The sequence below is a fragment of the Saccostrea echinata genome, unplaced genomic scaffold (assembly GCF_033153115.1).
Source record: "Saccostrea echinata isolate AGI-Se365-2 ecotype Australia unplaced genomic scaffold, CSIRO_AGI_Sech_v1 ptg000020l, whole genome shotgun sequence".
In the NCBI taxonomy this organism is placed as follows: Eukaryota; Metazoa; Mollusca; class Bivalvia; order Ostreida; family Ostreidae; genus Saccostrea; species Saccostrea echinata.
In genome coordinates, this window is record NW_026889769.1 from 25,226 (window position 1) to 53,087 (window position 27,862).

The 27,862-nt window shown below is 30.4% G+C and overlaps 1 protein-coding gene across 2 annotated transcripts; it reads right to left on the reverse strand.

Moving 5' to 3' along the window:
• Positions 1–1,753: 1,753 nt before the first annotated feature.
• Positions 1,754–27,615, reverse strand: LOC133189871 (adhesion G-protein coupled receptor F1-like). 2 transcript variants are annotated; one of them, XM_061325267.1, is made up of 35 exons: positions 27,504–27,615; positions 24,827–24,939; positions 22,711–22,777; positions 20,044–20,152; positions 19,781–19,884; positions 16,944–17,108; positions 15,669–15,759; positions 15,443–15,579; positions 14,590–14,727; positions 14,347–14,442; positions 13,802–14,038; positions 13,646–13,708; positions 13,029–13,196; positions 12,585–12,734; positions 12,350–12,448; positions 12,018–12,112; positions 11,548–11,742; positions 11,283–11,354; positions 10,400–10,505; positions 10,157–10,294; positions 9,759–9,819; positions 9,327–9,447; positions 9,108–9,160; positions 8,394–8,502; positions 7,252–7,355; positions 7,062–7,164; positions 5,605–5,782; positions 5,237–5,306; positions 4,351–4,417; positions 3,438–3,523; positions 3,136–3,262; positions 2,736–2,777; positions 2,417–2,551; positions 2,100–2,237; positions 1,754–1,842 (listed from the first exon to the last, which is right to left on the reverse strand). In XM_061325267.1, the coding sequence occupies exons 3-35, from the start codon at positions 22,757–22,759 to the stop codon at positions 1,774–1,776; spliced, it is 3,675 nt and encodes a 1,224-aa protein (XP_061181251.1). In that variant the 5' UTR covers positions 22,760–22,777; positions 24,827–24,939; positions 27,504–27,615; the 3' UTR covers positions 1,754–1,773. The 2 variants fall into 2 exon arrangements, with proteins under 2 accessions (XP_061181251.1, XP_061181252.1); XM_061325268.1 differs by having other exon boundaries at positions 22,711–22,797.
• Between the last annotated feature and the right edge of the window lie 247 nt (positions 27,616–27,862).

Here is a 27,862-nt window from a genome sequence, read left to right on the forward strand (position 1 = left end):
ACTTTAAAAAGTAATTAATTAAATTACAATTACTTTGACTTTTTCTTCAATTAAATTACAATTAAATTACAGGCTTGCTAAGACATGTAATTAATTAAATTACAATTACTTTGCAAAAGTAATTAATTAAATTACAAATTACATTTTTAATTTTTCTGAAAATTTTTATAATCCTTTTCAGTGAATATACAGAACATCATTTATTTGTATATAAGCCAGCCTCTGCACAAACAGTACAAGAAATAATATGCTATAGGCATTGTATATCATTGTGGTTAAATTTATAAGATTTATTTACAAAACATTAAAGAATCTCTTAAAGTACTATCCGAGATCAGTTTAATGCAGTTTCCACCAAACAAAACCTACATGTACACAAATTGCATGGCTTTTGATATTTGATTAAAAGTGGGCATTTCAATAGAGTAAAATGAGTGGCAACTGTAATGCCTAAAACTGAATATTTCCTTTGAAGGTAACCTGAACATCCTAAATTGCTATTTATGTTGAACAATTTTAATTCATAAATAATGCTTGTACAGATAGAAAATTCATTCATAAAAATCTGTTTACTAGATGTTAAAATAATTATCAAATTGAAAGTTTTTTTCCTCTTCTAAAGCTAGCGAAGCATTTTAAATTAAAATAATTATCTCTATGGCTTTGTCTTCTAAATCATGGAATGAATATCTCTTTAGAGGAGTTGATTTGTTTTGATTGCAATTTACAGCTGTGATCTGGAGGGCAATTATCTCTTCCCAACAAGCTTAAGAGAGAACTTAATTAATGACACATTGTTATTTATTATTGATCAAACAACAAAAATTTATTGTGTGTTTCATAGCTGTATAGTCCTAAGAAGGGTGGTTCAAAATTCAGATTTATAAACATAAATCAAAAAATTCCAAATTTACATAATGATTAGAAAGAAACTAGATTATTATTTATCAAGCCAATCATTTAATTATTTGTTTGTAAACATTAACAGTATAACTTAAGATTTTGCTTAATTGATGGATTGAGGATATGTTTTACAATTGAAAAAAAAACAGTACATGTAAAATGGGGAGGTAGAGGTAACATTATATTATGAATGTGTATTATATAAAGTAATTGAATGTAATTGAAAAAGTAATTGAAATTACATGGTATTTTTTCAGTGTAATTAATTAAATTACAATTACAAGTAATTGAAAAAATGTTCAATTACAAATTACTTCCAATTACTTCAAAAAATGTAATTAATTACAGTCAATTACAATTACTTTTTTCAATTACCCCATCCCTGATATACATGTATTGACGATAATGATTGAAGCATTGCAATAAAATAAAGCACATAAAATACCGATTTATCAAATGACCAACCTAGTAATTCACAGGAATGTGTATGCATTACTTACATTAATTTAGTTGAAAAGATGAAAAAAAGTGTTATATAGAATGCCTGATGACGTGTTTAATATCGTCTGATTTTTTTTTATTCAAGTAAAACTTTTCCCCCCTAAAATATGTGCTGCTGCCTCAGATCTATGAGATACAGTAATTTATATGACAAATTCTCCATCAACTATTTGTATATACGATTAAGAAAATTTCGTAATAATGTTTCGAGTTTCAATTACTCCATATCAATGTAAAGAAAACAAATAACATTTGACTGCAGTCTGCCACCGCCATGGAAAAGTTAGTCAAATTAAAAACATGCAACCAATTGAAAAAAAAAAACAAGTGCAATTTTTTATAATGCCGTTTTTATTCAATAAAAAAAGGTTATGTAGTTGTCAATGTATATTTCTTCTTTTTATTTATTTTCAACTGTAATCTTGGTCCTCGTCTATTCTGCAAAATGAAATGCACTTACATGTAAGAATTTTACATTCAAAAGAAAAATTACAAAAAGAACAGGAACAAAAAAGAGCATTTATAAATATGTGCTATCACAAAAAGAAGAAAATGTGAATTGTTTTGGCTAAAGGGAAAGGAATAAAGTTTTTAAAAATAAAATGACACACTAAAAAACACAACTAATATGAACAGAGAAAGTTGCCTAGATCCACCTTCCTCTCTCTTAGATAAGAAATGAGAAAATGTATTACCTTCTCCTGGGGACTGACATTGGAGAAATCACTTGAATCTGTTTTTTCAGTCAAAAAAGATTCAGTTTCCATTTCGATTTTAGTGTTTGCTGTCTTTTTGTTTGAAGATTTGCCTATTTTTGACAATATTCCCTTTCTCTGAAAAAAGTCATAAAAATGCCATTTTAAGACATTTAATAAAAGATCTTTTTTCAAGCTACACACGACTAAGATTTGCTTTTTGCTACAATTTTTTCAAGTTCAATTACATTTACATCCAATTTTTTAAACTCCGACCTTCGAATTACTTTTTAAAATTTATTAAAATTCATGATTACCCTTGACTTTATAATAGGACGATGAGAATCAGCTGAATGAGTCGGAGTCACCGGGGTTGACTCCTGTTTGCTTGACTCTGTCAACATCGAAAGTGCACTCAGGGCAGGGTATTTAATTATTATACCCTTAATTAGCTGAAATAAATCAAAAATGGACAGTCTTTAATTTTTTGATAATTCGAAATTCCACATAAGGTTATACCTGGATAATTCAATCTTTTAGAGTATGAAAAAATAGTTGTGAATGTCTACAAGAAATAAATTGAAAGTTTTTAGAATGATTGTGTATATCTATGTTTACACTATAAATATGCCTTACCTTTTTATTTAAAACCACATGCGAAATAAATATGAATAATCCCTGTAATGCAAAAGTATACATTTATTCATTAATTACAAAATTAATTTAAGATATACCCCATTAAATTTCAAACGATTTACACTTAATTTATTAAGTATATACATAATGTAGCTTTCCTTTTCATAATTGACTTATATAAACAATGACATAAAAATGTTAATTTTCTTTCTACAGTTTATATTATCCTTTTATTTTGAAATAGGACAGTGCATATAATATTTTTGCCTTATTTTTTAAAAAAAAAAGATGGATAAATTTTATAGTTAATTCATTCCTTATCAAACAAACTTTATTTAATGGAGAAGAAATTGAATATTGTATTTGTTTCACTCTTTGTAGCTTCAAAGAAGATACAAACCTGTAAGGAATTGGCTATGATGAAAATGTACTGAAATATTTCAGCCCTATCGTTAACAGCTAAAACTCCAAATATCCAGGTAACGCCTAATACCGGAACAAGTGTACCCAGAGATCGCAATCCAGATCTGTTGAAATGAATTAACGTTAATAATTAGAGATTAATTGTAGAAGATAATTTTTTTCAAAGATTCTTAGTTTTGATTCTGCAAATATATTTTCATTTTCATTTCACTTTCAAATTTTACGTTGGATTGCATCATAAGATGCATGTGAAAGTAAGTGTTATCAATAAATGCTCACGCAGCCTTTTTGTAGAGTGACGAGTTTGCCATTGTAGATGTGGCCAACAATACTCGTATTAAGGATACAATAATAATGATGTTTATCTGAAATGTACGAAAAAGACTACCATTAATATACCTTTACAAAGAAAGTGTACACATTTTGTCTTTAATGTATTTGCACTAAAATAGAGATTAAAGATATTTATTGTTATATGTTTTAGACATAAGGAATTGCATAATTTATTTACGGATTATAAAAGCAAGATCCATTGATAACAGGAATTTTTTACCCTGTCTTATAACCAATAATTAAAAAAAACTGACCGGGCCTTTAAATTTTGACATACATATTGAATCTACCATTGTCAAAATTTTTCGATTTTTTATTTGACATATTCACATGTTAACTTCTATTTCTAATTATAATGTAAATAAATTGTCCTATTAACATGAATATCAACATTTATCATATGTTAATTGTTTCACGGAAATGACCTGAATGGTTTTCTTAAAACCCATGATTCCAGACGGGAATACATTATATATAATTTTTTCAAACCTTATTTTACAAACATCAAAACAATGGAGTTATACACAAAATAAGTCGCAACCTGGGCATATGCTCTTTAATCAGTACATTTATAGGTTTAAAATTTTCTTATTAATGAAGAAATACAGACGGACAAAAAATGGAATCAATAACGTGGAATATCACTTTAATTTTTAGAATGATCGCAGCGTGTCTTTGTAATGTTTTTTTCTCTCCCAACTTTGCAATATGAAACATTATCTGCTGTATTCCTTCATTTATATTTTGCTGGTCACAGAATAAAATTGTTATTTATGCAAATCCGAAAGAAGTTCTTATTGGTTTAATATGTTTAAGGGTTAAGTCAATAAAATATCGATGATATGTGACATCCACTTACCACAGCAATTAGGCAAACTGGAATAATAAACAGATAAAGAGAACCACTTTCCATTGAGAGCCAGCAGCTGTAATGATTTATAAGTCAGAACATCATATATATTTTCATAGTTACAGTTTTTAAAAAGTTTGTTTGAATTTAACAGATCATTTTGATCTTGGTATGGAAAAGAAACAGACGGGGTTTAGAATACAGTAATCATAGCACTCTCTTATAAAATTATGTATACTGTAGAACTGGGAGTAAAAGTTAATGTTCTTAGAAGTCAGCAAAAAGTAATAATTAGAGCCATGTAGACAGGTCTCCGATCTATAGCATTAGGCAATGCCATGTTAGTTTGGCGTACTGTTATCAGCTTTTAAGACTAGCTATTCCAACAAGTTAACAGGTATGAGGCCATATATTTATATTTTTTGTCTTTTCATCTATGTTTTTTTTACTGTTTTCCAAAATTTAGCTTTACTTCTCCTTGAGATGTTGGATGACGTTATTTGATATACTCGTATTGAGAAATAACAGATTAAGCTTAGGTTGAAGAAATTTTGATCATTTTTCTTTAATTCTAGTCATTTATTTATTGCAATGCATTGAACAGTTTATTAAAGGGAATTTATATCCAAATGCCAAACATGTGCATTTTGCAAAGGTCAGAATTAAAAGAAATTAAAAAAAACTTATAACATTCCTTGCTACCTTACAACATATATATGTATATAAACTGTTTTAAGCACTCATCAGCTAATTGTCATAAATTGAGTCAGTTTTAGTATTAACCTATTTTTCACCTCGCCTTTTTTTCCCTTTATTTTTTAACCTTCATATGCATAGAACTGAAAAAAGAATTCTACAATGTTGCTTATTATTCACGTAGTATACATTAACTTACTAGTTTTTAAGATGGTAACCCGTTCCCCGAAAAGCTCCCAAAGTTACTCCAGCAATTACTAACGGAATACCTGAAATAAGAAAAGGATGTATCACGGAATAAAACTATGCAATGGTGACAGAAGGTTTACTGAAAGGTGAATGAATGGCACGGCAGAGGTCTTTCATCAATGTAATTACATTTCCATACATTCTGGAGAAAATTCAATTGACTCAGAAAGGTACATTTTCATCCTCACGATGTATCACAAAGATATTCAGTGTTCTCTAAAGATCCAAAAATAGAAAAAGGTATACAATGTCTATTTTATAAACATTTCTTTTCCATACTGGTGGTATAAACAGTTTGAAAATTTCAAAGCAACTTACCCCATCCTCCTAAAAGAAACCAACGCACTCTAGATATAGACTTGAAATTGTTTGCCACACGCAATGCATAATAGGTCACTGTGATACTCATGAAATAGTAGATACCAATCCCCATCATACAGAAAAAGGTCACCAGGAAAAGATAATGGATGACAGCGGTTATTGCGATGCACAAGCTCTAATAATACATAAAAACATATTTTCATTTCACGGCGAATATTATTTCTAAACAAGAAATTAACATTGCTTCAATTTTTATCAATTTATGATACTAAGTATTGTTATTCACAAAATTTTTGCGAAAAAACTTTAGACGAAATATACTTATTATCTTTAATAATATAAATGTACGCAGTGATTAAATTTTCGATAGAACACAGTCTCGTGCAAATACATGAAAATAGAGTTCTTGCAAATAAAAAGTGAAAAACAGCATGTATTTATTGTTTTCCCAAGATAACTTTTTCCCCTTTCGCGATTAAAAATTGTCAATATTCTTCAAACCCAGAAAAATATTTAGTTATTGTCTTCTTAAGAGACTGAAGCTATATAAAAGAATATGAAAGATTATAGCATTTTCCTTTTAATCAAAGTTTCAGTAAAAATCCTAAACGCCTCTTCATTCAAATTGGACAACAACGAAATATTTCAATCACGAGTTTACAAACAAACTTGTTTTGTCGCCCGCGTGGCGCAATGGTTAGCTAGATCGTTTGCTTTAGAGTCGCGGTTTAAGGAGTTGATCCTTACGTTGCGGGTTCGAATCCACTATAGGACGTGGATGCTGGTCCTTCGGATGAGACCGTATAAACCGAGGTCCCGTGTTGCAGTAGGTATTGGAAGGAAAAAGATCCCTCACTGCTCAATGGCCCTGAGTGCCGAGCATAGGTCAAAATTTGCAGCCCTCCACCGGCAAATGTTGGCGTCTCTATATGTGTGAAAAATTCTCGAGAGGGACGTTAAACAACAAACAAACAAACAAATAAAACAAATTTGTTTTAGTGCTAGAGGCAGCAAAAATAATCTTAATCTTAACCTTAACTATTTGAAAAGTTTACACCAATGAGACAAACATTATACTGTAGTAGTAAATCATCATGATCCAAGTCTGGATTGAAAGAATTCCTCTGTTCTTAAATTAAGACTAATATTCAATTATGTAACATTTAAAGATGATTTAAACTTTTACTCCATCAACAAAGTTTCATAAACACTATCACTATTTATAAATCATAACATAAAATACCAATTACATCAATATAACGATTCTACACTACAAGTAGTCTACATATAACCACTTAAACGCTCTTCCCGAATCGGACAAAAATGTGTAAGTTTCACTATGATTAATTCTTATTAAAAAATTACAGATAAAATGATAATTGGTCAAAAAATATTTTACGAATGCAAAACATTAGTCTTCCACCAGAATTAATAAAAGTAAAGTTAACGTATACCTCATTGCTTGTTTCTTCAACAGCAGAAATAAAGACAATGTAGGATACAACCAACGATCCACAGAGATTTAGCATCATAATATTTTGGTCATTCTTTATATGTCTGAAATTAAACTGTTCATTAAGTAATTTATTTTAAGATAATTTAAAGTTCTTCTCAAATTTACATGAAATAACATTGTAATCATACTTCCATGCCACGATGTAGATGATGAACGTTAACATCGTGAAAACAATAGACACAATAACACCAATGAAGGATATAGACTTCAAAGAAGCACTGTCTTCACTTTCCTGAAATACAAGTATCAAACTTTAATACCCCAAACATTATAGAAAGAATTGTAGTAGGTTTTGCGATGGGAAATCCAAAATAGTCAAACTAGAACATAAAATAGGACGTGCACAATGGTACTATGTATTAAAAATTCTGTGAAAGTCTCATTTTATTCAGTGGTATAGGAGGAGTTACGGATAAGAGATGAGGTAACCCCTCCACCAGTATTATAGAAAGAATGAAAGTGTCTAGGTTTTGGTATGGGAAACCCAAAAAATTGTAAAAAGGAAGATGTACAAAGCACAAGGACTGTTCACGGTAGCTCAGTCGGTAGAGCGCTCGCTCCGTGATCGGGAGGTCGTGAGTTCGAATCTCGGCCACGACTGGCCTAAGTCGATAAAAAATGGGTAGCAACAGTTCTCTCGCAATGCACTCGGCACTTTGAAGTGAAAATAGCGGTTGCGGGTCCTTCGGATGAGACCTTAAAAACCGAGGCCCCGTGTCACGGCAGGCGTTGGCACGATAAAGATCCCTCACTGCTCAATGGCCCTGAGTGCCGAGTAAAGGTCTACATTTGAAGCCCTTCACCGGTATATGGTGACGTCTCTATTTGAGTGAAAAATTCTCGAATGGGACGTAAAACAACATACAATCAATCAATCAAAGCACAAGGTAATAAAGATTCTGTGAAAGTCTTATTAATAGGAGATGCACAAAGCACAATGTATGAAGATTCTGTGAAAGTCTTATCAAATATTATTCGATCCTATAGCAGGAGTTGCAGACAAAGATACGTGCAGACGTACTGACGGAAAGACATGCGGACGGACACTCCATTGGTCATAAAAGGAAGAATGGCAGTGTCTAGGTTTTGCTATGAGAAAACCAGAACATAAAATAGGAGGTTCGCAATGCCACTATTTGATAAAAATTCCATAAAAGTCTCATCAAATTTTGTTCATTGGTATGGAACAACCCATTACCCGCTTTTCAAGTGGGGTATAACATAATTGAGAAAAACTAAAAGGAGCCATGAATTTTAAAATAAATCTTACTGACGAATAGGGTCTCATCAGAATGGCAAAGTTAGTTAGATGGTTACACTGGCAAACTGTCCTTTTATTGCTGGTGGAATTTATTTTGCAGCCTTCTTCTGACCATTTGCTGAATCAAATTTAATTTTCAAGTAGTGATATAGATGCTATCTTCTTAAAACAAATTGTACACGTGCATCTTCTTACGCTCAATTTTTTTTAAAAAATGAATATTTGAAGATGTTACATATTTATCATAATGTAATTTTGCTGCTCTTAAGACGGACATTGTAAATAGCAGAATCTTCCTTAAAGTCCTTAATCCAAGGTACTCAGGACAGTTCTTCAAATGAATTCAACGGAGAAGCACATTGAAAAATTGTCAGGACTTCTCACACGTAATCCGTGACCTTAGGACGTTAAAATGACACCGATTCAGCTTTTCCAGGAACCATGATTGGGATTAATTGATAACTTTTTTTACTGTTTTATCCAAGCTTATTGTTCTACAGGAATTCCTGTATAGCAACTATAGTTTCTTCTCTGTACATTTGATAATAATTTAAAAGAATGTTCAACTAACAATCCAAGGCGTGACTGTTTTTACATAGATATTGCTGTAGGTTATCAAGTAACTTTTTGTGGTGGCCTGAGCATTAAAAATATTTTACATGTAGAAATGATAGCAAAGAATTTTCAGCAACCAATATTCTTGTTAAAAACGAAGCTTCTTACTTTGATGTAAAGTCCCACGAAACACAAAGAGCTTGAAGATGGATACTTTTATTCTGGTGAAAATAATGAGAAAATATTGTTTTTATTCAATTATCATTGCAGTCATAAAAATGCGGTAAAATGAATGTAATAAATTCATTAATGATTTACAAAGCAATTAATAAGCGTAAAGTATTATCTGACCTTGTATTAATTTGTGCTACCTTGTGTTCGTGCTACCTTGTGTTTATGCTGAAAAGTCAGATTTAGAGGAGGAAACAAAATCCCGAGATCCGTCTGCGTGGTCAGTGAGAGAATCTCTGAGTTAACGATTTCTCCATCGCTCGCTGTATCTTTTCCTCTTTAAAATACATTGAAATTAAAACAATTAATCAGAAAAGAATGTTTGATAGATGAATTGTGTGCCACATCTAGGTACGATATTTTATGTCAAGACGTAAGACACGGTATAGCAGATTATTTAGAATAATTTTCTATAGTGTTATGAACAAATCTCTTTCTGAAAAATGATTTAGTTTTTAGCTTAAGAAAAAGTTCAATAGGTCTATAACTTTTGCATTATGTCCAAATATTTTTATTATCATTTAAAATTTAGAAAAAGAAAACAGGTGAAAAATATTATTAAAGCTTTCCATTCTTTAACTTTCTTACCCTGAATCTGTGGGTAAAATGTCTGTAATTGTCTTGTATATGACGGCCACATAGGTAATAGCTGAAAATGAAGCTGAGTCCCCTAGTCAATCAGTTCGGTTATTCTGACATTATTGCAAAAATGTATGTCCAAAATTAAGAATACTCGATAACTAATTTATTGACATATTAATATATTTATATATTAATATGTCAATATATATTGATATATTATTTTCTACATAATAATACTAATTTGATGATGGACAAGCGGTGGTTCTGAGAGTATCTATTTCTTCATTCCTTTCCTCGATAACTTTTATAGGATATAAGATGTGTTTAAGCGAGAAAAGCTAACAATTGTTGTATAATTTCCATGGGAAAATATTGAGATGAAATGTTAGGACTTTAGTAATTACCTTTCTTTGATTTGTTCGTTTGCTTGGGCAATTCAAGAAATGTTGCATATTCATCAACAACTTCAGCACTTTTATTGGAGGATATGTCCGGAAAAATTATTCCCGATTCTTCTACGTTCGTTTGGTCAACAGTTACCTCTTCAAGAAATGTAATAACAAATTATCACAAAAACGTTTTCTATTCATTTAAATTATTCTTATTTTCATGTGGTTGGCACCTTAATGTAAATAAGTAAAACTTACCTAAGTTTAAACCAGTAAACTTAGTTGCTGTTACATTGTTGTTTTTCATGATAACTTCACTCAATCTGTCAATATTCTTTAACAGTGCGCTAGCATCTTTCTCCGTCTAAATGAAATTTGTAAATAAACAATAAATATAAATTATGTCTAAACGTCGGAATAATGTGGAGCTGCATTAGCACTATGATATATAAATGATATATAAATCTACAATATAAACCAACAATCCATGAGACACTGTGTCACATTTTTTTTATCCAAACATTAATGCTGAAATTTTCTTCAACATTAAAGATGTGTCTAAGTTAGAGACTTGTCATCTAGAAACTTCCGTGAAACTTACAATAAGTGTCTTTGAAAAATCTTGTATATAACATGTGTAATTTCATATTTTCATTATAATTGTTATTAATGCGTCCGACAATTATTTTAATCATTATTATGTATAAGAGGGAGGCGATTTTTAAGTTGAAAGGACTTCTTTTATCTTTTATACAGTAGAATATGTTCAAAACAACCTTTTAGCGATTGTTTAGTCATCATTAAGATCTCCATCTGACTAATAAGAAAAATAGTTCTCACATGGATAAATGACTATTATTCCTATATAAAATTGTCAGGTCAAAAGACCATTGCTGCAGAAATTGGTGTGCATTTTAATTATCAATTAGCTCTCTTTTGCAAAATCATAGGAATAAAACAGAATTATAAATGATTCAACAAAGGAATTATGAACCTTTACTAACAAACTTTAAAATAAGTCGCACGGGGAATTTAGTTTGTTACTTGCTGATAAGGGACACTTGCTTTAAATTTGTTAAGAAAAAACGTAGCTACAAGTAATTTTTTTTCCTGATAATTAAAAAAAATATAACAAAATTACCTTTTTTTGAATTGTCGTCCAGGAGTCCGAATTGTTGGTAGATAGAACATTGTCGACGATCTCAAAAAATACCTTGAAAGAGTTATAAATAAAAAGCATTTACATCTTTTACTCAAAATTCGTTTTAATATACAACATGCATTTGAAATATATATCAGATATTTTCTCTCTCTCAATGTGTGTGTCTCTCTCTCTCTCTTTCATTCTCTCTCTCCTATCAAACATTTAGAAAGGACCTCAAAATCTACATATTTTTCTAACTAACCTCTTTCTTAATATTTGCACTCGTCAGATTTGTGACGTCAACAATCTTCTCTAGGATGTCAAGAGAGGAGCTGATATCCCCGGCACTCAGCGCATTACTCTTTGATGTCAGGTTCTTCATTTTCACTAAAGTGTTGTTCACTGTTTCTCCTACTTTTCCCAAACTATCAAGGCCGTCTTCTAGTAACGAATCCAACTAATAAAATGAAAACAAACCATTTTTAATTACAATTTCCATTTATGAAATAATGTTTGATGACATTTAATTTTTCTTTGATATTTAGGTTTATTACATTTATGTATAAGTCTATAGATTTTAACATTTAAAATTCCAAAATGGTCCCAAATTTATTTAGAAAATATTTTTGACAAGGATTTCCGAAAAGATAAGAAATTTATGTTTCATTCCTAAATTACCTCATGTCTTCACGTGACATATATACATTATTATTAATTGATAAGAAGACTTGCCTCTTTAGACGCATTTACAAAACCTTCACTTGTACAATTGATAAAGTTAGGAGTTTTCCATATTCCCTGTGTGTCACAATATCTAGTTGCAGTTCCTAAGAAATTAAAAAAAATTAAGAAGGTAACTTTCTGTATATGTCATCTTTCATTAGAAAACAGTCTCAAAAACAAAACAAAAAAATAACTAAAAGAAACGCAGATTTGCAAAGAATCTTTTTCATTTGCATATAATTATATTCTTGTTTGATTTTCTTATTTCTTGATCTTTGTTTTATATATTTAATAACAAATGCAAAATAACAGTCACTATTAATTTTTAAAAGGAAAAATACCTTTTTGATTTTTTGGACATGACTTCTTATGAGTCATCCCTGCAACTGTTGTATTCCATGTTATTCCTTCAAAATTTTCTGTTGGACATCTCAGCTGTTCTAAGAAAAACATAACATAACGTCGAGTGATATTGATTTTGGAGTCTTCCTTTATAATGAATATCGATAACTTTTCAAACAAAACCATAATCAAATGAATGGTGTATATATGTATATACATCGATAATTTACCTACCTGGTTTGATAACATTTATATAAACAGACACACTAACTGGATCAGGGTAAGCAGAGTGGAAACACGAGAAATTTCCAGAATCAGTCAGTGATGCGGATGGTCTATACAATGTTGTATACGTGTTACTTCTGCTTATATTGAATACAGAATCTACAAGTATTAGCACTGCCTTAAAAAGTACAGTTTCCCAACCAATCGATATATTTATTCTAATAAATCTTCCCATTCTATGAATAAGAATGTTTTTAACATATATAAATCGAAAAACTGTCTTCATTGTAGTGACGATTTGTACAAAATTAAGGTTTATGTTTATCTAATGCAACTTAATAATTATTTTTGAATTTTTTTTTAATCAAAAAGGTTAAAGTTTTTATTTTTAAATATAAATACAGTGTAGAGTTTTTTAAAAAAGTTAAGATATATGTAGTTTCAAGTATCAACCTGTCAGAGATAAAATTTTTCTTCCATCTTTTTGCCAGATTAAACTTCCATTTTTTAAATCATTCAAAGATTCAGGATTTATGACACGACAATGTAGATTTATATCCTCTCCGCTGGTTACGTAGAAGTCGTATTGTGGAGACATCTTCAGCAAAAGTTTTGGAAGAACTAAAACAAGGAATATACATATTACATAGAAAAACAAAATTGAACGTTTTAATAGATAATTTATAACCTTAAGATTTAAGCATACACATTTTATATATGAATAAAATTGAACCTTTCTTTATTTCATGAAAAATAACAAAAGAAAAACACAGCGTACAAAAATCTGGACAGCTTTATTATATATATATATATATATATATATATATATATATATATATATATATATATATATATATATATATATATATATATATAAACAGTATACTCCAAAAAATTCCAAAACTTGTAAATGTTAACTAAAATTCTATATGAATAGGTCAAAAATGTTTTTGGATCAGCCTAAGAATCAAAATCGTACATTAATTAAGTTGGATGAAATATTGGCCAGTGAACTCGGAAAGCTCAATATAGAGAATAGAGTTATTATCTTTTATTTTCTACACTCTAACCTTGAAGACTGACACTCCTGGTTGCAGTTGTCACTTCGTTAGATACAGTAACCTCCCAAACTCCTACATATTCAAGACATTTTTTTAACGTAAATATATAAATTATTCTTATTTTCATGTAAATATATTTTCTTTCCAATCAATATTTTAAGTTACCTCTATCCTGTTTTAAAACACGTGGGATATAAATCATATAACGATAAGTTCCATTTGCTGTTCGTGAAGATGACATTATATATCTCATAGAGGCATTAGATATCTTAAGTCCATTTCGGAACCACTGAACACTGTGACTGTGATTAAAGTTGTCCATTAATTCCATTTTAAACCACACTGGCTTTTCCTCACGCAGTACTGGATGGCTAATTTCAAATGAAAGCAGCTTCAACGTTTCTGTAGGAGAAACGGTATTTGGTAAATTATATCTTATGTTTTCTACCTTCCTTAATGAAATTATATACATAGTTTTTTATAGAAAAAAATTAAATCATTATAAAACCAACATAACCCTTTAACTGTTAATTCATCAAACTCGCAAAATAATGAAAACTGAGAAAATCCAGTAGACTCATCCCTTACTAAACCGTGCTTTTTACTCGTACCTCCCGTCCCAATAAAGGAATTCAGAAAAGCACCGAATATTAAGGTGTTTATAACTCTAAATATGTACTTTTAAATGAAAATATTATACATAAACTAACCATCCTCACAGTTTCTGCCCTCATAACCACGTAAACAAATACATGTTGAATTCATGCAAGTTCCTCCATTTTGACAGGAACATGACTGCACATTGTCTGAAAAATAATGAAGTATATATATATATATATATATATATATATATATATATATATATATATATATATATATATATATATATACGTGAATATGTATAAATGATATTAAGGAAGAGATCTAAAGAATTAACCAAATCTGTGACTAACCTTCAATGTAAAAAGCCAGAACAAATCCACTTCCAGCAAAGCCGATGTCACTGATGAAACTTACTTTTGTTGAGGTCTTATTCAGTGGTATTTTAGGAGAAGACTGTAAGATCTGATTTTCAACGTCATCACAAAATTCTAAACAAAGGCATTTTGAAACTCAAGAAGCTCACTTTAATATATATCACAGGTAAATACATAATATAATCTAAAATGGTAAATCGTTCCATTGTCTTTTATATGATGTTTGGTTATACAAACACTTTTAGATTTAAAAGCAATTCAAAAGTGAAGAAATGGAATTGGTGTAAAGTGAATGTAGTATTATTGCTGTATCGTGCACATAAACATTTTGTAGCGAAGGAACATCTTTGTACTACTTTGTGGTTTTCTCCAGTACATATATAATATTAAATGAATACTATCTCTTGCGCTTGTCAAACTTGATAGGACATCTTCTTACATAAATAATTCTTTATCTTAAAAAAATACTTTGAAATAAAGGTATAGGTCAAAAGTATATTTAATTCTTAAAAGTATCTACGTCCAAATTACACTATATATATACAAAAATACTTCATGTGATACCTTACAGAAGCGTATCTGATTTATATATTGATTTAATAGTTAACCAGCGTTTGATATATTCAAAATTATATGAAAAAAGTCTCAGGCAAAAGGCGATTTTTGAAGTTGGTGTTATAGTTGTAAATTAGTATCTAGCGATTTTAGAACACAAAAAGTGATTTTTATACATTATTATTAAAAATAAAAATCATATCATAAATCAGCAGGTATGAGAACAATAACCATCACTGCAACAACAAATGACGATAAAAACATTCACACTTACTATCTAAGCCATCTATCTGGACGTAATCTGCACATGTATCATAACCTCTCTCCAAATACACAGAGCGGAACTGAAACACCAGATGTGTGTTTCTATCTCTGATTTCGGGCTCCACCATCCAAACACAGTTCAAATTACTGAAAACCAGAAATGTTTCAAATGTTGAAAATAGTGCAATAAATTACTGCTCTTTAAAAACTCTCAAATTATACGACTTCAAATGTACCTTGGATACTCAGCTGGGAACCCAGGAGACACAATAAAATTAGGCTGTTTATCTGCCAGCAACTTTATACCATTAGGGTCACAGTTTTCATCTACATGAAAATAATTGAATTTTAAAATCGCTAGATAGTTTGGCAACTCTGTCATAAAGCGTATGAAAATCTTTCTACTACGAGAATCTATGAATGAAAACTCTTTCCACGGCCAAATTGCTAAAAATGCTTGAGTTTTCAATAACCAATATATTAATTAATATAAATTCAAAAACTGCATTTCAGAACACCAAGATGTGTAAAACTTTGACGAGCTATTGCATCCCATGAGAATAAAATATTATTAATATTATAATGTTACTAAATTATCTAAATGAATATGAGCAATTGAGGCCTAGCTTTCTGCAAAAAAAAACAAAAAAACAAAAAAACAAAAAAAAAAAAAAAACTTTCAAATATTTAAATCATGTATAAAATAGTCACCCACTTAGTTTGGTCTTGATTCAACTCAGAAATTTGACTTACAAAAACTCCAATCTACATAATTATATAAAATAACGTTGAACAAAGTAGATTTTACAATATTGACGGATTTGATAAGTCGTAGGAAAACTAATCAAAAGATTTTTTTTATTCCAGTACCAAACCTTGGACACAATTGATAGTGGTCTTAGTTTTGAATTTAAATTTAAAATTTAAGACAATGATCAATAATACACATTTTTTAACTCCTATCCTGTCCTTTGAATCTGCTATAAAGACATGTTCTGACATCTGTTTATTTTCTTGACTGCCCTCTTAATTCTTATAATTTTATCTAGCTCAGACTTTCATCTTTATTCATTATATATCTTCAGTTTTAATGAAGCTTCATCTAAAAAAAAAAGTTGGTGAGACATGTCTGGTAACTTGTTAAAATTTGATAAATTAATTCTGGAGAAAAGATCAGCAGACTACAAACAGAGGGATGAACCAACGATGAACAAACTTTTATCACTTATTTTCACCGCTGTTTTTCCCAGAAGTGATTCAAACCTGAAATACTCTTGTATTAAGTTATGGCATGTATTTTTTCTATTATCAATAGTAAGAGCTTGTTAATGCATAAAGTGTTTTAACGTTTAATATAATTTTTTCTTATGAATTACTTTTTTTCAATTCTTAGTCTTATACAAGTTTGATGAGTTTTTTTCAATTACATATCATGTATTTTAGAAAGTAATATCTTTTTTCCTTCAGAATTTTACAAATATTTCTATTAGAATATGAATTTTTTTTTATACCTTTGTTGCTTTCCACAGCCATGAAACGAAAACTGAAACCTCTATTAAACGAAGACAATGTTGACAAAGTCAGAAGAACTGCAGATGTTCTTGTTTGCATTATTCCATAGCTCTCTCCGTGGGGACAACCAACCATTTCATTTTTCTTCGCTGAGGTAGTTAGACCTTCATAAATAATGGTTATTCAATAGTACATGTATATTTCAATATCTGATTTTTTATATTATCGCAGCACAACATAAAAGATGCAAAATGGAGTATTTCTTCACAAAAAGTTTTAATGGCTTTTCATTTCTATATAATCCAAAATAACGCACAAGTTATGAGGAGTTAATTTACAAAATCTAGGAACCGAACTTATCTACTTTGCGTCTATCACCAATAAGATATTTGAAATTTTGAAGTTCAAAATCAACATTAATCATCAATTACATTTACAGTCAATATTGGGCACACTAATTAAATCTGCCGAAGTGTCGCAATATTTGTTTTGTTAAAATCCATCAATTATTCAATGTCACAATCTCTTAGCTTTGCAGCTCGGTTTTTACCTCACAGCGTACGCCACTACATTACAAAAAGACAGCTAAAGACAAAGAATTACCTAGATCAGAAAATAACGTTTTTTTTTTTTTTATTTGATATTCATTTTTCAGCGAGAAAAAATAAACAGGACAATGAATGGGAGCTACAGATAGCACAGTTCAAATAATTTTCATTTATTCGCTTGGTAATGCATAAAATTTACGAAATAGTCGTATATCAGCTGAAATTAGTTCAGTATTTAAAAGTTCAAATATAAATTAAGTGGTTCTAAACTACCTCACAAGGTGAGAGGAGGTGGGTAGATGGGTGGGGCATGATTTGAACAAACTAAAATCTACACTAAGGATGCTTCCATATATCTTTGACTTATCATGACTCTAGAAGATTTTAAAAGATTTTATTATGTAAAAAATTGATATATTATTGTGACCCCGCCCTCCCACTGGGAACAAGATTTGAAAAAACTTGAATTAACACTACCATAGGATCTTCTGTATAAATTGACGTTTCATGGCTATGCTGTCTTAGAGAAGAAAATTTTAAAAATATTTCCTATATATTTTATGTAAAACTGATGCCCTGTTGTGGCTCCAACCTAAGCCCAGGGGTCATGATCTGAACAATCTTTGATCTTCACTACCTGAGGATGCTTCTGTATTTATATGACTAAGCGTGACTTTGCTGTGATTAAAAAAAAGGTTTTTAAAGTGAAATATGAAGATAACCAGCAGTAATCAAGCTCAAAAGCCCATTGAAACAGTACAAATTGGAAGCAGAGCCTCTTAAAATGTACATCAGTTGTGATTTGGTGCCATGAAGAAGTAAGCATCACCCTCCGTGTGATCCTTGTCATGGTCGGGCAAACGGAAAAATCCGTAGACAATTCAATTAGAAAAATAAAATGGCCTAACAATTTGTATGAAATCTACATTACCTGAGATGCTTTTGTACTGTGTATTTTTAAAAGATTTTCCCTATATATTCCTATCTATGATTTTGATCCCCTTGAATCTTCAATATATACTGAAACTTTTACATAAGTTTCATCTTTTCTGCCCAGTGTTTCTAGGGAAGAAGATTTGTAAAAGATGCAATTGACATTTCTCTGATTCCTAATTATCTTCCATTGAAAAAGGGTTTGGCTATTCATGTGAACAAATTGAAATCCGCTTCATCCAAGGATGCTTTGTGGCAAGTTCGGTAGAAATTAGCCCAGTGGTTCTGGAGAAGAAGTCGCACATGTTTACAGACAATATACCACAGACAGACAGACGGACGGACGCCGGATATTTTTCGATTAAAAAGTTCATTTAAACTTTCGGCTCAGGTGAGCCAAAAATGACACACCAAGATACTTAATACTTTGTTAAATCCCAATTCATACTCTGTCCTTGCATTACAAGCATTACATCTGCTGGACTTAGAGTCCCTTGCTGTTTTAGCTTTAAGTCTATAAAAAGGATTTTGGTAATATATATATTATATTTCTTCACTTAGGGCAGTTATGTTAGTTTACGAGTTGTTGTAAAATGTGCTTTATGAATAAATTCAATTCATTACAATATATATCGGTAAGGATCCTCTAATAAAACTAATGTCCAAATAACTGTATCTAACTTCCAATCTCAGTGACCGTTTGGTGCAGGACAGCACCGCTAGAATTTCATCGACATCGAAAGCAAGCTTTTTGACTTGCCTAGATGGCCGAATGGTCTAGCGCGCTGTTCCTGTACTGCTAGGAGACAGATTCCGTAGGTCGAGAGTCCAACCCCGGGTGGGGGCGAAAGTGAGTAATACATCCTTATAAAAAGTGAATTTCGTTGTGCTCTCTCTCTCTCTCTCTCTCGTACGAAATAGTTGGTGATATGGAGACTATTCATGAAAGTTGTCTGTTCATTATCTATTACTCCGCGTATAATTAAAGTTTGGCTATCCGTTGGGCATCCGTACATTTTGTTGGATTTATTCTCTCATTTAAAGATAGATAAGAAGTATATGTGAATATAATAATTGAAATTTTTCATAGAGGTATCCAAGGAAAAATTGCAGGGTGAATTTTTCATCAGTTTTCTCAAATGTTTCCTTCGAAAACTCAAACAAACGGACAAGATAAGATTCCTATCTTTTAACCTAAAATTAATGCATACTAATTATTTGCATTTTCACTGTGTGTAAGATTGTAAGTTCACAGATGTCTTGTAAGTGATGTTGAGGCCAATTTAACAGAAAGATACAAAAGTAATGGGAAAATATTTTAAACTTTAGAATGTATATCTTCTTTATTTACATACCATGATATAGATTAAATGATGTATCCGAGTTGCAGTTCCATCGGGGATAAACTATAATTTCAAACCCTCGTATTGTGGTAATATTCCAGGAACAAGTTACATTTCTGAATGAAATAAAAATACCTGTTTAATTTTCTACATTTTACTTTTTTTTCTTTAAGAAGATTGGTAATAAAAAAATTGAAAAAAAAAAAATCAGCTGTAAGTATTCTTACTCCTGAGCCACATGTACATTAATTTTGTAAATCTGTTAGTGTTCTCACGCTTTATATCCCTTCTTCTGCGGGTAGTTCTCCGGATATGCCACATTTTCCCCCGTGTAAGGTTGCAGAGAAATTTGTTGAAATCTTTGACATGCAAGCGTAGTCGAAACTACGAAAATAAATAGGCAACATTGTTGATTATCACTTTCATTTAAAACACACTCCTTCTACACGTTGAATAAAAAGGTGTCACAATGTCCGAAATAATGACATCTTTTAAAGCCATAACTTGAATTTGACATCACAAACACTCTCAGCTTCATATACACTAGACAAAATTGCTAACGCACCACCTAAATAAATTAACATTTTTCTTTTCAAAACTTGTTTATGATGTTTTTGATAGATAATTATGTTACTTTAATAAAAAATGAGACATTTAAATGTTTTAACTGATAAATAACAACGTTTACTGAAGCGTAACCACTTCATAGAAAAAATTAAAATCATGTCCATACTTTTTTGGTGGAATAAATTTCAATATTTTTCTTTGTGGTTGTGTTCTTTATGTTTGTACTAATTAAAAACTCAGGAAAAAAGTTACACCTTATGCGGCGTTTGACTCTAAGAAAAGCATGCTAAGGCAGCTAGTATGGTGTCTGCAGGGGGTTCCTTTGAAGAAATGTGTGAAAAATTAAAACAATTAAAAGATTATACATTTCTTTGGTGACAAATTGTTGAAAATGAATAAACAATCATAAAAATGTTTACAATAGATAGCGACGGCATTAAGCAAGCACCACACAATAACTTCAAGATTGTTCCACAAAATTGGGGCAACCGGAAGTTGGGTGGATTTGTTAGGGACACCAAGGCACTGGATGACTACTAAGCGATATGGTAGTCAATCAGGGTATATAATTTGATTTTTAAGTGGGAGACTGCTCCCGTCGCAACCTCACGGACCACCATCGGTAATCACCAACTTCATATTTTGGCAAAAACTGTGCACAGTGCACGTCGGGAAATTGGTTTTCGGACAAAAAGGTCCTTTAAGGGTCTTGACATGACACCAAAACATTTGTCAATCCAACTGTTTTGGAAAAGATGGCATATCTTATATATTAGTAACAATCAGGAAAATGATCAATTCACAAATAAGAATAATAAGTGGTGCGTTAGCAATTTTGTCTAGTGTATATATTTTTTAAATTTATAATTATGAGGCATTTATTTATGTTTTGCATATTTTAGCAGTAAGAAGTGCAAAGATGAAATATACAGCCATTACAAACATAAACGTTTGGTCATTTGCAAAACTTGAAAAACATTTTGCCAATAGCAATAAACCCTTAATAATCTCACAGTATAAAACACAGTACAAATTATATGATTACATGCAGATAAATCCAATTGCTTTGGATTCTTGAAGCATTTGTAATTTCTGTTCAAAATAAACGAAATAACTATCCATTCGTTAACTGAAGGGGAATGAATGTTTATAATTACTTAAGATGACCGAATGGCAGAGCTTTGTCATTCAGCCACCATTCTAGACCTTACAGTGAAAATTGAATTGACTGAATAGTGGAGTTTCATGATGTAAAAGAGAACATACCCTAGTTATACCTAACCGAAAAAGTTGGTTAAAGACCTTTTACGCTCTTTTCTTGGTAACATTAGGGGGAAAAACAACGCATGAGAAGCACGTTTGATCATTATCAGATGAAACCACACACAAAGAAAAAAGTAAGCAGATTGTTTAAGCCCTGAATTGCCACGTTTTGAATGATTTTTTCATTAATTTTGAATCATATTTTCTGCAGAAAAGATTACTTGTTCGAAAAAAAATCTGCTAAATTTACATATTATATGCATCAGACACAACTTGTACGTGAAACTAAAGATTAATTCTCTTTTGATAATATTTTCCGAGCAAAAAAAGTTGTAGAGTAGGCCAAAATTCATCAAATCTGAAGGAATTTGGAAATTTGTTCTATTCTTTCATATGCTATCTGACAATGCATGTACATAGTGTATTATATAATTAATGATGGATATGAGCTTATTAATGTTGTGATAAAAACAACTCACATTCGTGATGAAATAATTAATAATTCAAAAATTATCCTTCACTAAACTTCGGTATCTTGATTTATAAGTCATGTTTGCTGACAACGTTGATAAACAGCTAGCTGATGCTTATGTTGATGATTAAGCTGTTGCTTTTTTTATGCCGACGCCTGTACATGTTTACTACATAAAATCATACACGATATATAACTTTACAAGTGCTATTTGAAATGAGTTCAGCCTCAATCAGTATATATTAACCTCTTTTACTGGATTCAAACGTGAGTATTCTATGGAGTTAAAGGTTGGAAATTTTAGACATACATGACTTTAACCTTTGAGATATGACTTCGAGTCGATATTAGGAATTACCTTTTGGAAGTTGACAGAAAAAAGTAATAAAAGTATGGATCCTTTTAATCTTCAGGTTTCAAATATACATGACTTGTATACATGTAACACTTACATGTAACAATAAGGCAATACTGTAACACACATTTTGAAAATAGGCATTCATTCCAATCAATAATTTCGAAGTTTTAGTTTAGGCACTGTCTTGTAACAAAAACAAGCAGAATACCATTGCAAATGTAATTATACTCAATTCTCATAATGGTCAAATGAAGATAGAGGTCGATGAAGACATAAACTTACCATTTAGGAGAGTGAACAGGAGAGTTTGTAGCATTACTATGTACTCCATGGTCAATTTCTTGATAACCTTAGAAGAAATTTCATCACCTGACTATAAAACTTGTTAGTTCATGTGAAAAAATAATTTACAACATATTGTTTGCAAACTTGGGCATATATACAGATTTTATTTCAAAACTACTTTTACTGTAAATAAAGAATTTCTGGGCTGAAATATAATCTGATATAATATTTTTTTCTTGTGACTATTAATGAATCCATCCAGTTTTCAGAGGGTATTCTCTGTAATAATTAATTACAATAATAAAAGTTCCTCAGTCATCGATACAGTCAAGTCAGTGCATATTATCATTACTGATTCTAGAATAAAGTTGTTATATACTTATTATTCTCCCAAAAATAAAAATCAAATTTTACAGTTTAAATCAAATTTCGATGAATCGTTTTTCTTTCCAGTGATTATATAAATTTTCTTAATCAGGAAAATAAATCTTAATGATGAATCAAGTGTGGTTGTAGTACAAACATAACTTGTGTTTAATTTTAATGGGTGTTATTCTTAGTCATAAATAGTCCTTAAAATGTTTGAAACTCTGTATGAGGAAGTTTGTGATTTAAGTATTGTGTCATCTATTATGAGATATGGAGATAACGAACAGTAATTATTCGAAAAAAGTCCATTGAAACAATACAATATCGGGAGCAGAGTGAACATGGACCTCTACAAACATCATAGATGGGATGAGGTGCCATGGAGAAGTAAGCATCCCCTTTCGACCGATCATACCCGCCGTGTGCTTATTGTCATGATCGAACAAACGAAAAAATCCGTAGACAATTCAGTGTGTAAATTATGGCCTAACAATTGGTATGAAATACATCAGTCAGCATTCGACTTAATGATATACATGTACGGTATTTTCTAACTAAGTCATTGTATCGACCATAGAACTTGCCAAATGATGACTTTCAACGATACTGTTAATATTCTTGTTCCATCACCTTGTTTGTCAATAGTTTGCCTCCTATTAGAAATTGTTTGTACGTGGAGCAAGCTCTTGCATACGAAATCAACTGGGGGATATAAGGTCTATATGCAGATGATAAGGGTATATTGTTACGTAAGTGAGCGAAGTTGACGATAGAAAATTTAATGTCATCCCGTTTATCATAAAGTTTTTATGTTTTTTTTATCATTAACGTATTTTTTATTTCAAGTTCAGTGGGATATATCGAGTCGACATATGAATGGAAGAAACTATTGTTTATTGATAATACGTCGTCGATATTTCTAAATGTCGAGTTGACGGCCACAGCAAGTGTTTTTTTTTTTTTTTTTTTTAATCATGTATTAGTTTCTTAATAAATTCTAAATTCAGCTTCATATGAATGCAAACATAGGGAGCAATTGGTACTCATGGGTATTCCGACAGATTGTTGGAAGACCTAATCTCCAGAACCTACATAGATATTGTCAATCAGAAACTTGTGCATCTTTTTAATATCGACTACAGTGTACTTCTGTGTACAATCGGAAAGTTTTAAAAAATAATTTTGGAAATTACCAATGCCAAAGTAAGTAAATTTTCGAGTTCCATTTTTATTGAAATGCATTGATAATTTACATAGAATAGACCGATTATATAGCCAATGAAAATGTTTGAATTTCCCGAGCATACCATGATTGTTAACTGAAAAAGTACTTTGAGCTATACAATTGATCTATTTTTATCTATAATTTGCCAATCCTTTCAAAAAATAATTAAGATGGTTGAAAAAGTTTTATTCTGCAACTTGCAACAATAGATGTATACGCAGCGAAGCATTGATTCATTTTATGATTTTAATGAAATTTGGCATTCATTTTATGAAAATTTGCATTTAAATTTGGATGTTCAAATTGTTGTTTTTTCCACATATATCATTGCTGCCTAATGTTAATGTGTGAAATATTGGACAAATCTATGCATATGATTATAATTTATATCATTAAGGTGTATACATTACTTGAGTGCATAAACCCTATGAGAATGTCTGGTAATAAATAAAGTACGAATAAATGTATTGACTTGCTTGTTACTGAAGGTATATATTTAACAAATTCAGCATTACTTACCAACGAGGAAGATAATTTCACGAGACTGTTCTGTAATACATCATCAAGCCTATATCTTCCTATCCACAAATCTCACTCTACGGTTCCATCTAATTGCGTTTAGATCCTAAATACTGTGAAAAATACTTTCAATATTAGAATATTTTTCAAATGTAGGTTGTTTCCATATGAAAAAGAATACTTAAAAATTTTTCTCTAATGATATGTTTTCTAGTAGTCTAAATAGTATTAGCATAATTGAAAAATATACAGTAAAATGATATCATATACCCTACAGCCTTTATTTTATATCACTATATGAGCTTATAACCAAAAGATCCATATAGCTATGAAAGAAAACGACCTTTTGTTAACAAACAGTTTTCAAACGCTTTTCAAGCATGAATAATTGTAAAAAAGGTCACTCATAAGAATAAATTGTACGTTTATTTTCTTTATTATAGTATTGTAAGCCAAAGGTTTACCAAGTTTTTAAGCATCAATTTAGGAATTTTCATCAGAAAAGATCAATAAAATTGGTTCAAAATATTGTCAAGTCCAACAAGGCTGTTTAATTGAGACTAAAACCAAAAGAAATGGAAAAGTCAAAAAGTCCAAAAAACATTAGTTTTAAAAAGTTAATAGCTCTGCTTTATAAAAGGTGAGATAGCTTTTCTTCCCATCAAAACAGAATATCTAATACTCAGAAGGTATTGATGGTCCCTAATTTACAAAATTACTTGTACTTTTTATTGGTTGCTTCACCATCTCCTAACCAACTACGCTTGTCTGTTGTTCTGTACGTTTACTAATGACCTCCAACATTGCATAACCCTCCAATCAAGGTACATATATATTCCCATGTTTGTAATATTTATGGGCTCATTCCCCAACCCATCACAACAGGAGTTCTAATCCTAAGCTCATTTATACCTAACTATATCAAAAGATTCCAGTTTTATTGCTCATTTTTAAATATCTCTCGTTAATAGTCCCCTTACATTTCCTTTCCAATTTTTATTACTTAGTATCGAAGGGGTTGATAGTTAATTAATAGTATCAGCATCATATTCTAATTGTAGTTCATGAAATTAAAATCCATTTTCCATTTATCTAGTCATTAGAGAGGTTTAGCAAAACAACGTGTACGCATACGTGTAGCAGGGAATTCCTCTCAGAAATATGTACATTACGTCATCAGTTTTGCTAATGACGAATTTCTACAGGTATCCACTTACGTGTAGATTACCGAGGGTGATATGCAATTAAATGTTTTGTGTTTTCTAATTTTTTTTTGTGTTAAGCACTTTGACATTTAAAACACTTACAAGTACACGTATAGTTTATACTTTGCTAAACAAGAAAAATAATGAAAACGTGTACATGTAATTCTAACTTGTAGTTTACACGTACATGTACACGTACAAGTAAGCTTGCTAAACCTCTCTATTGACTTTGTCATACACTGGTTTAATAAATTTGTATTTTGTGTCATTAATTTCAGTATTTATAATTCAAATGACAATGCCATAATTATATTGATTTTAAGGCTAGAGTCATCATCAGTAGTTAAGCACAATTATTTTACATGTAAGTTTGAAATATTCAAATTAAACATCTTTCTAAATACTAAAAAATTACAGTATCATTTATTTAGAATTGTTCTAATATTAACAATGATTTAATAAATTATCATTTGGATACGCGTACAATATTACAGAAAAAAAAAATCCTTGGAAACTTAAGAACCTGAAAATACAACCCCTTTATGTTTATCACAGAAATCTGCCATATTTATTTTACAAGGAAAAATAAAAAAGAAATAAAAAAAAAAGTGATAATGCACCTTATTACTGAATAAGATTTGACTAAATTACAACTTTCAGTTGTAATGAAAAGAAATTAGAGCAGTTTATAACTGATGAAAGTATCAAATGAATGTCTGTCTAGATCGATATACATTGTATACACTATTCCAGAGAATGATCTTGTAAAATTGTGACCTATAAATGGAATGTGTGAAACAGGTATATAGGCAACTAGACAAGATTAATTTGCTCTCATTTATACTGCCTTGTGTGTGAAACTATGAAAAAGGGTATGTTTATAAAAAGTATAAAAAGTCGGTTATCATTTAGCACTTTATTTGATACATTTCAAACGTCCTATAGAAAAATATGCGGGCATTTCAGTTCTTATAAGTTAAATTTCCTAGCTGTTTAAAATGTACATGTATGCGCCACTACCACGACAACTGGAAATGTAATGTATGTATGATTGTACGCATGCTAAAATCAGGTCATTTTTAAGCATACTACTAGTATGTATAATTACATTCATTTCCAGTGCCAGTAGCCATTGTGATGTAAGGTGCTTTTGTGCAATTATTTATTTTACGTTTGAAAAATCAGGGGTATTTAAGGAAAGAGTAATATGATATTGTGTACTGTGGACAGCAAAATAAATCTTAAATTCCTAAAAGCTGAAAATAAACTTTAAAACTTTACACTGTCCTTTAAAACTCGTGGCTTAAATTTAACTTGGAAAACAGCAAAAATCAAATAACCTATATAATATTCTGTTTATTTTTTATTTACACAATACTGTGCAGTATTTCAAAACTAGGTCAATGTGTACCTTACAGAAAATTGTAATAACTGTCCTATTAGCCATTAAAGCTACTGTAATGCTAACTTACCTTTGTGTAATCTCCATCCTGTCAAAAAAAAATTCTTCTCATCCCTGTAAAATATTCAAATAAACACAATCACGTCAACAACAACTCGTGTTCTCTACTTTCTTTTTTTACAAGGACATCTCCATTTACCTTCGTGCAATACGTTGTATTTGATGAGTCATAATACTAGGCAAAATAAAAAGAAAAGCAGTACGTGCACTGATCATGAAGTTAAAGTTACTATGAACACATATACACGTATCTGACAAGATAAATTTGGTACTTAAAATCGGGTGTATGTATTTTAATTCTTAAATGAACAGACTAAAGAATGTCAAATTATTAATAGGTTTTGATAAAAAAAAAAAAAAAATCAAATT

Excerpts from the sequence above, each read along its gene's own strand:
- LOC133189871 (XM_061325267.1), bottom strand. The coding sequence starts at position 22,759 with ATGGAGTACATAGTAATGCTACAAACTCTCCTGTTCACTCTCCTAAAT. Across the intron at positions 2,778-3,135 it reads TCATAGCCAATTCCTTACAG|GGATTATTCATATTTATTTC; the intron begins GTTTGTATCTTC and ends TTTGCATTACAG. Across the intron at positions 1,843-2,099 it reads ATGTCAGTCCCCAGGAGAAG|AATAGACGAGGACCAAGATT; the intron begins GTAATACATTTT and ends TTCATTTTGCAG.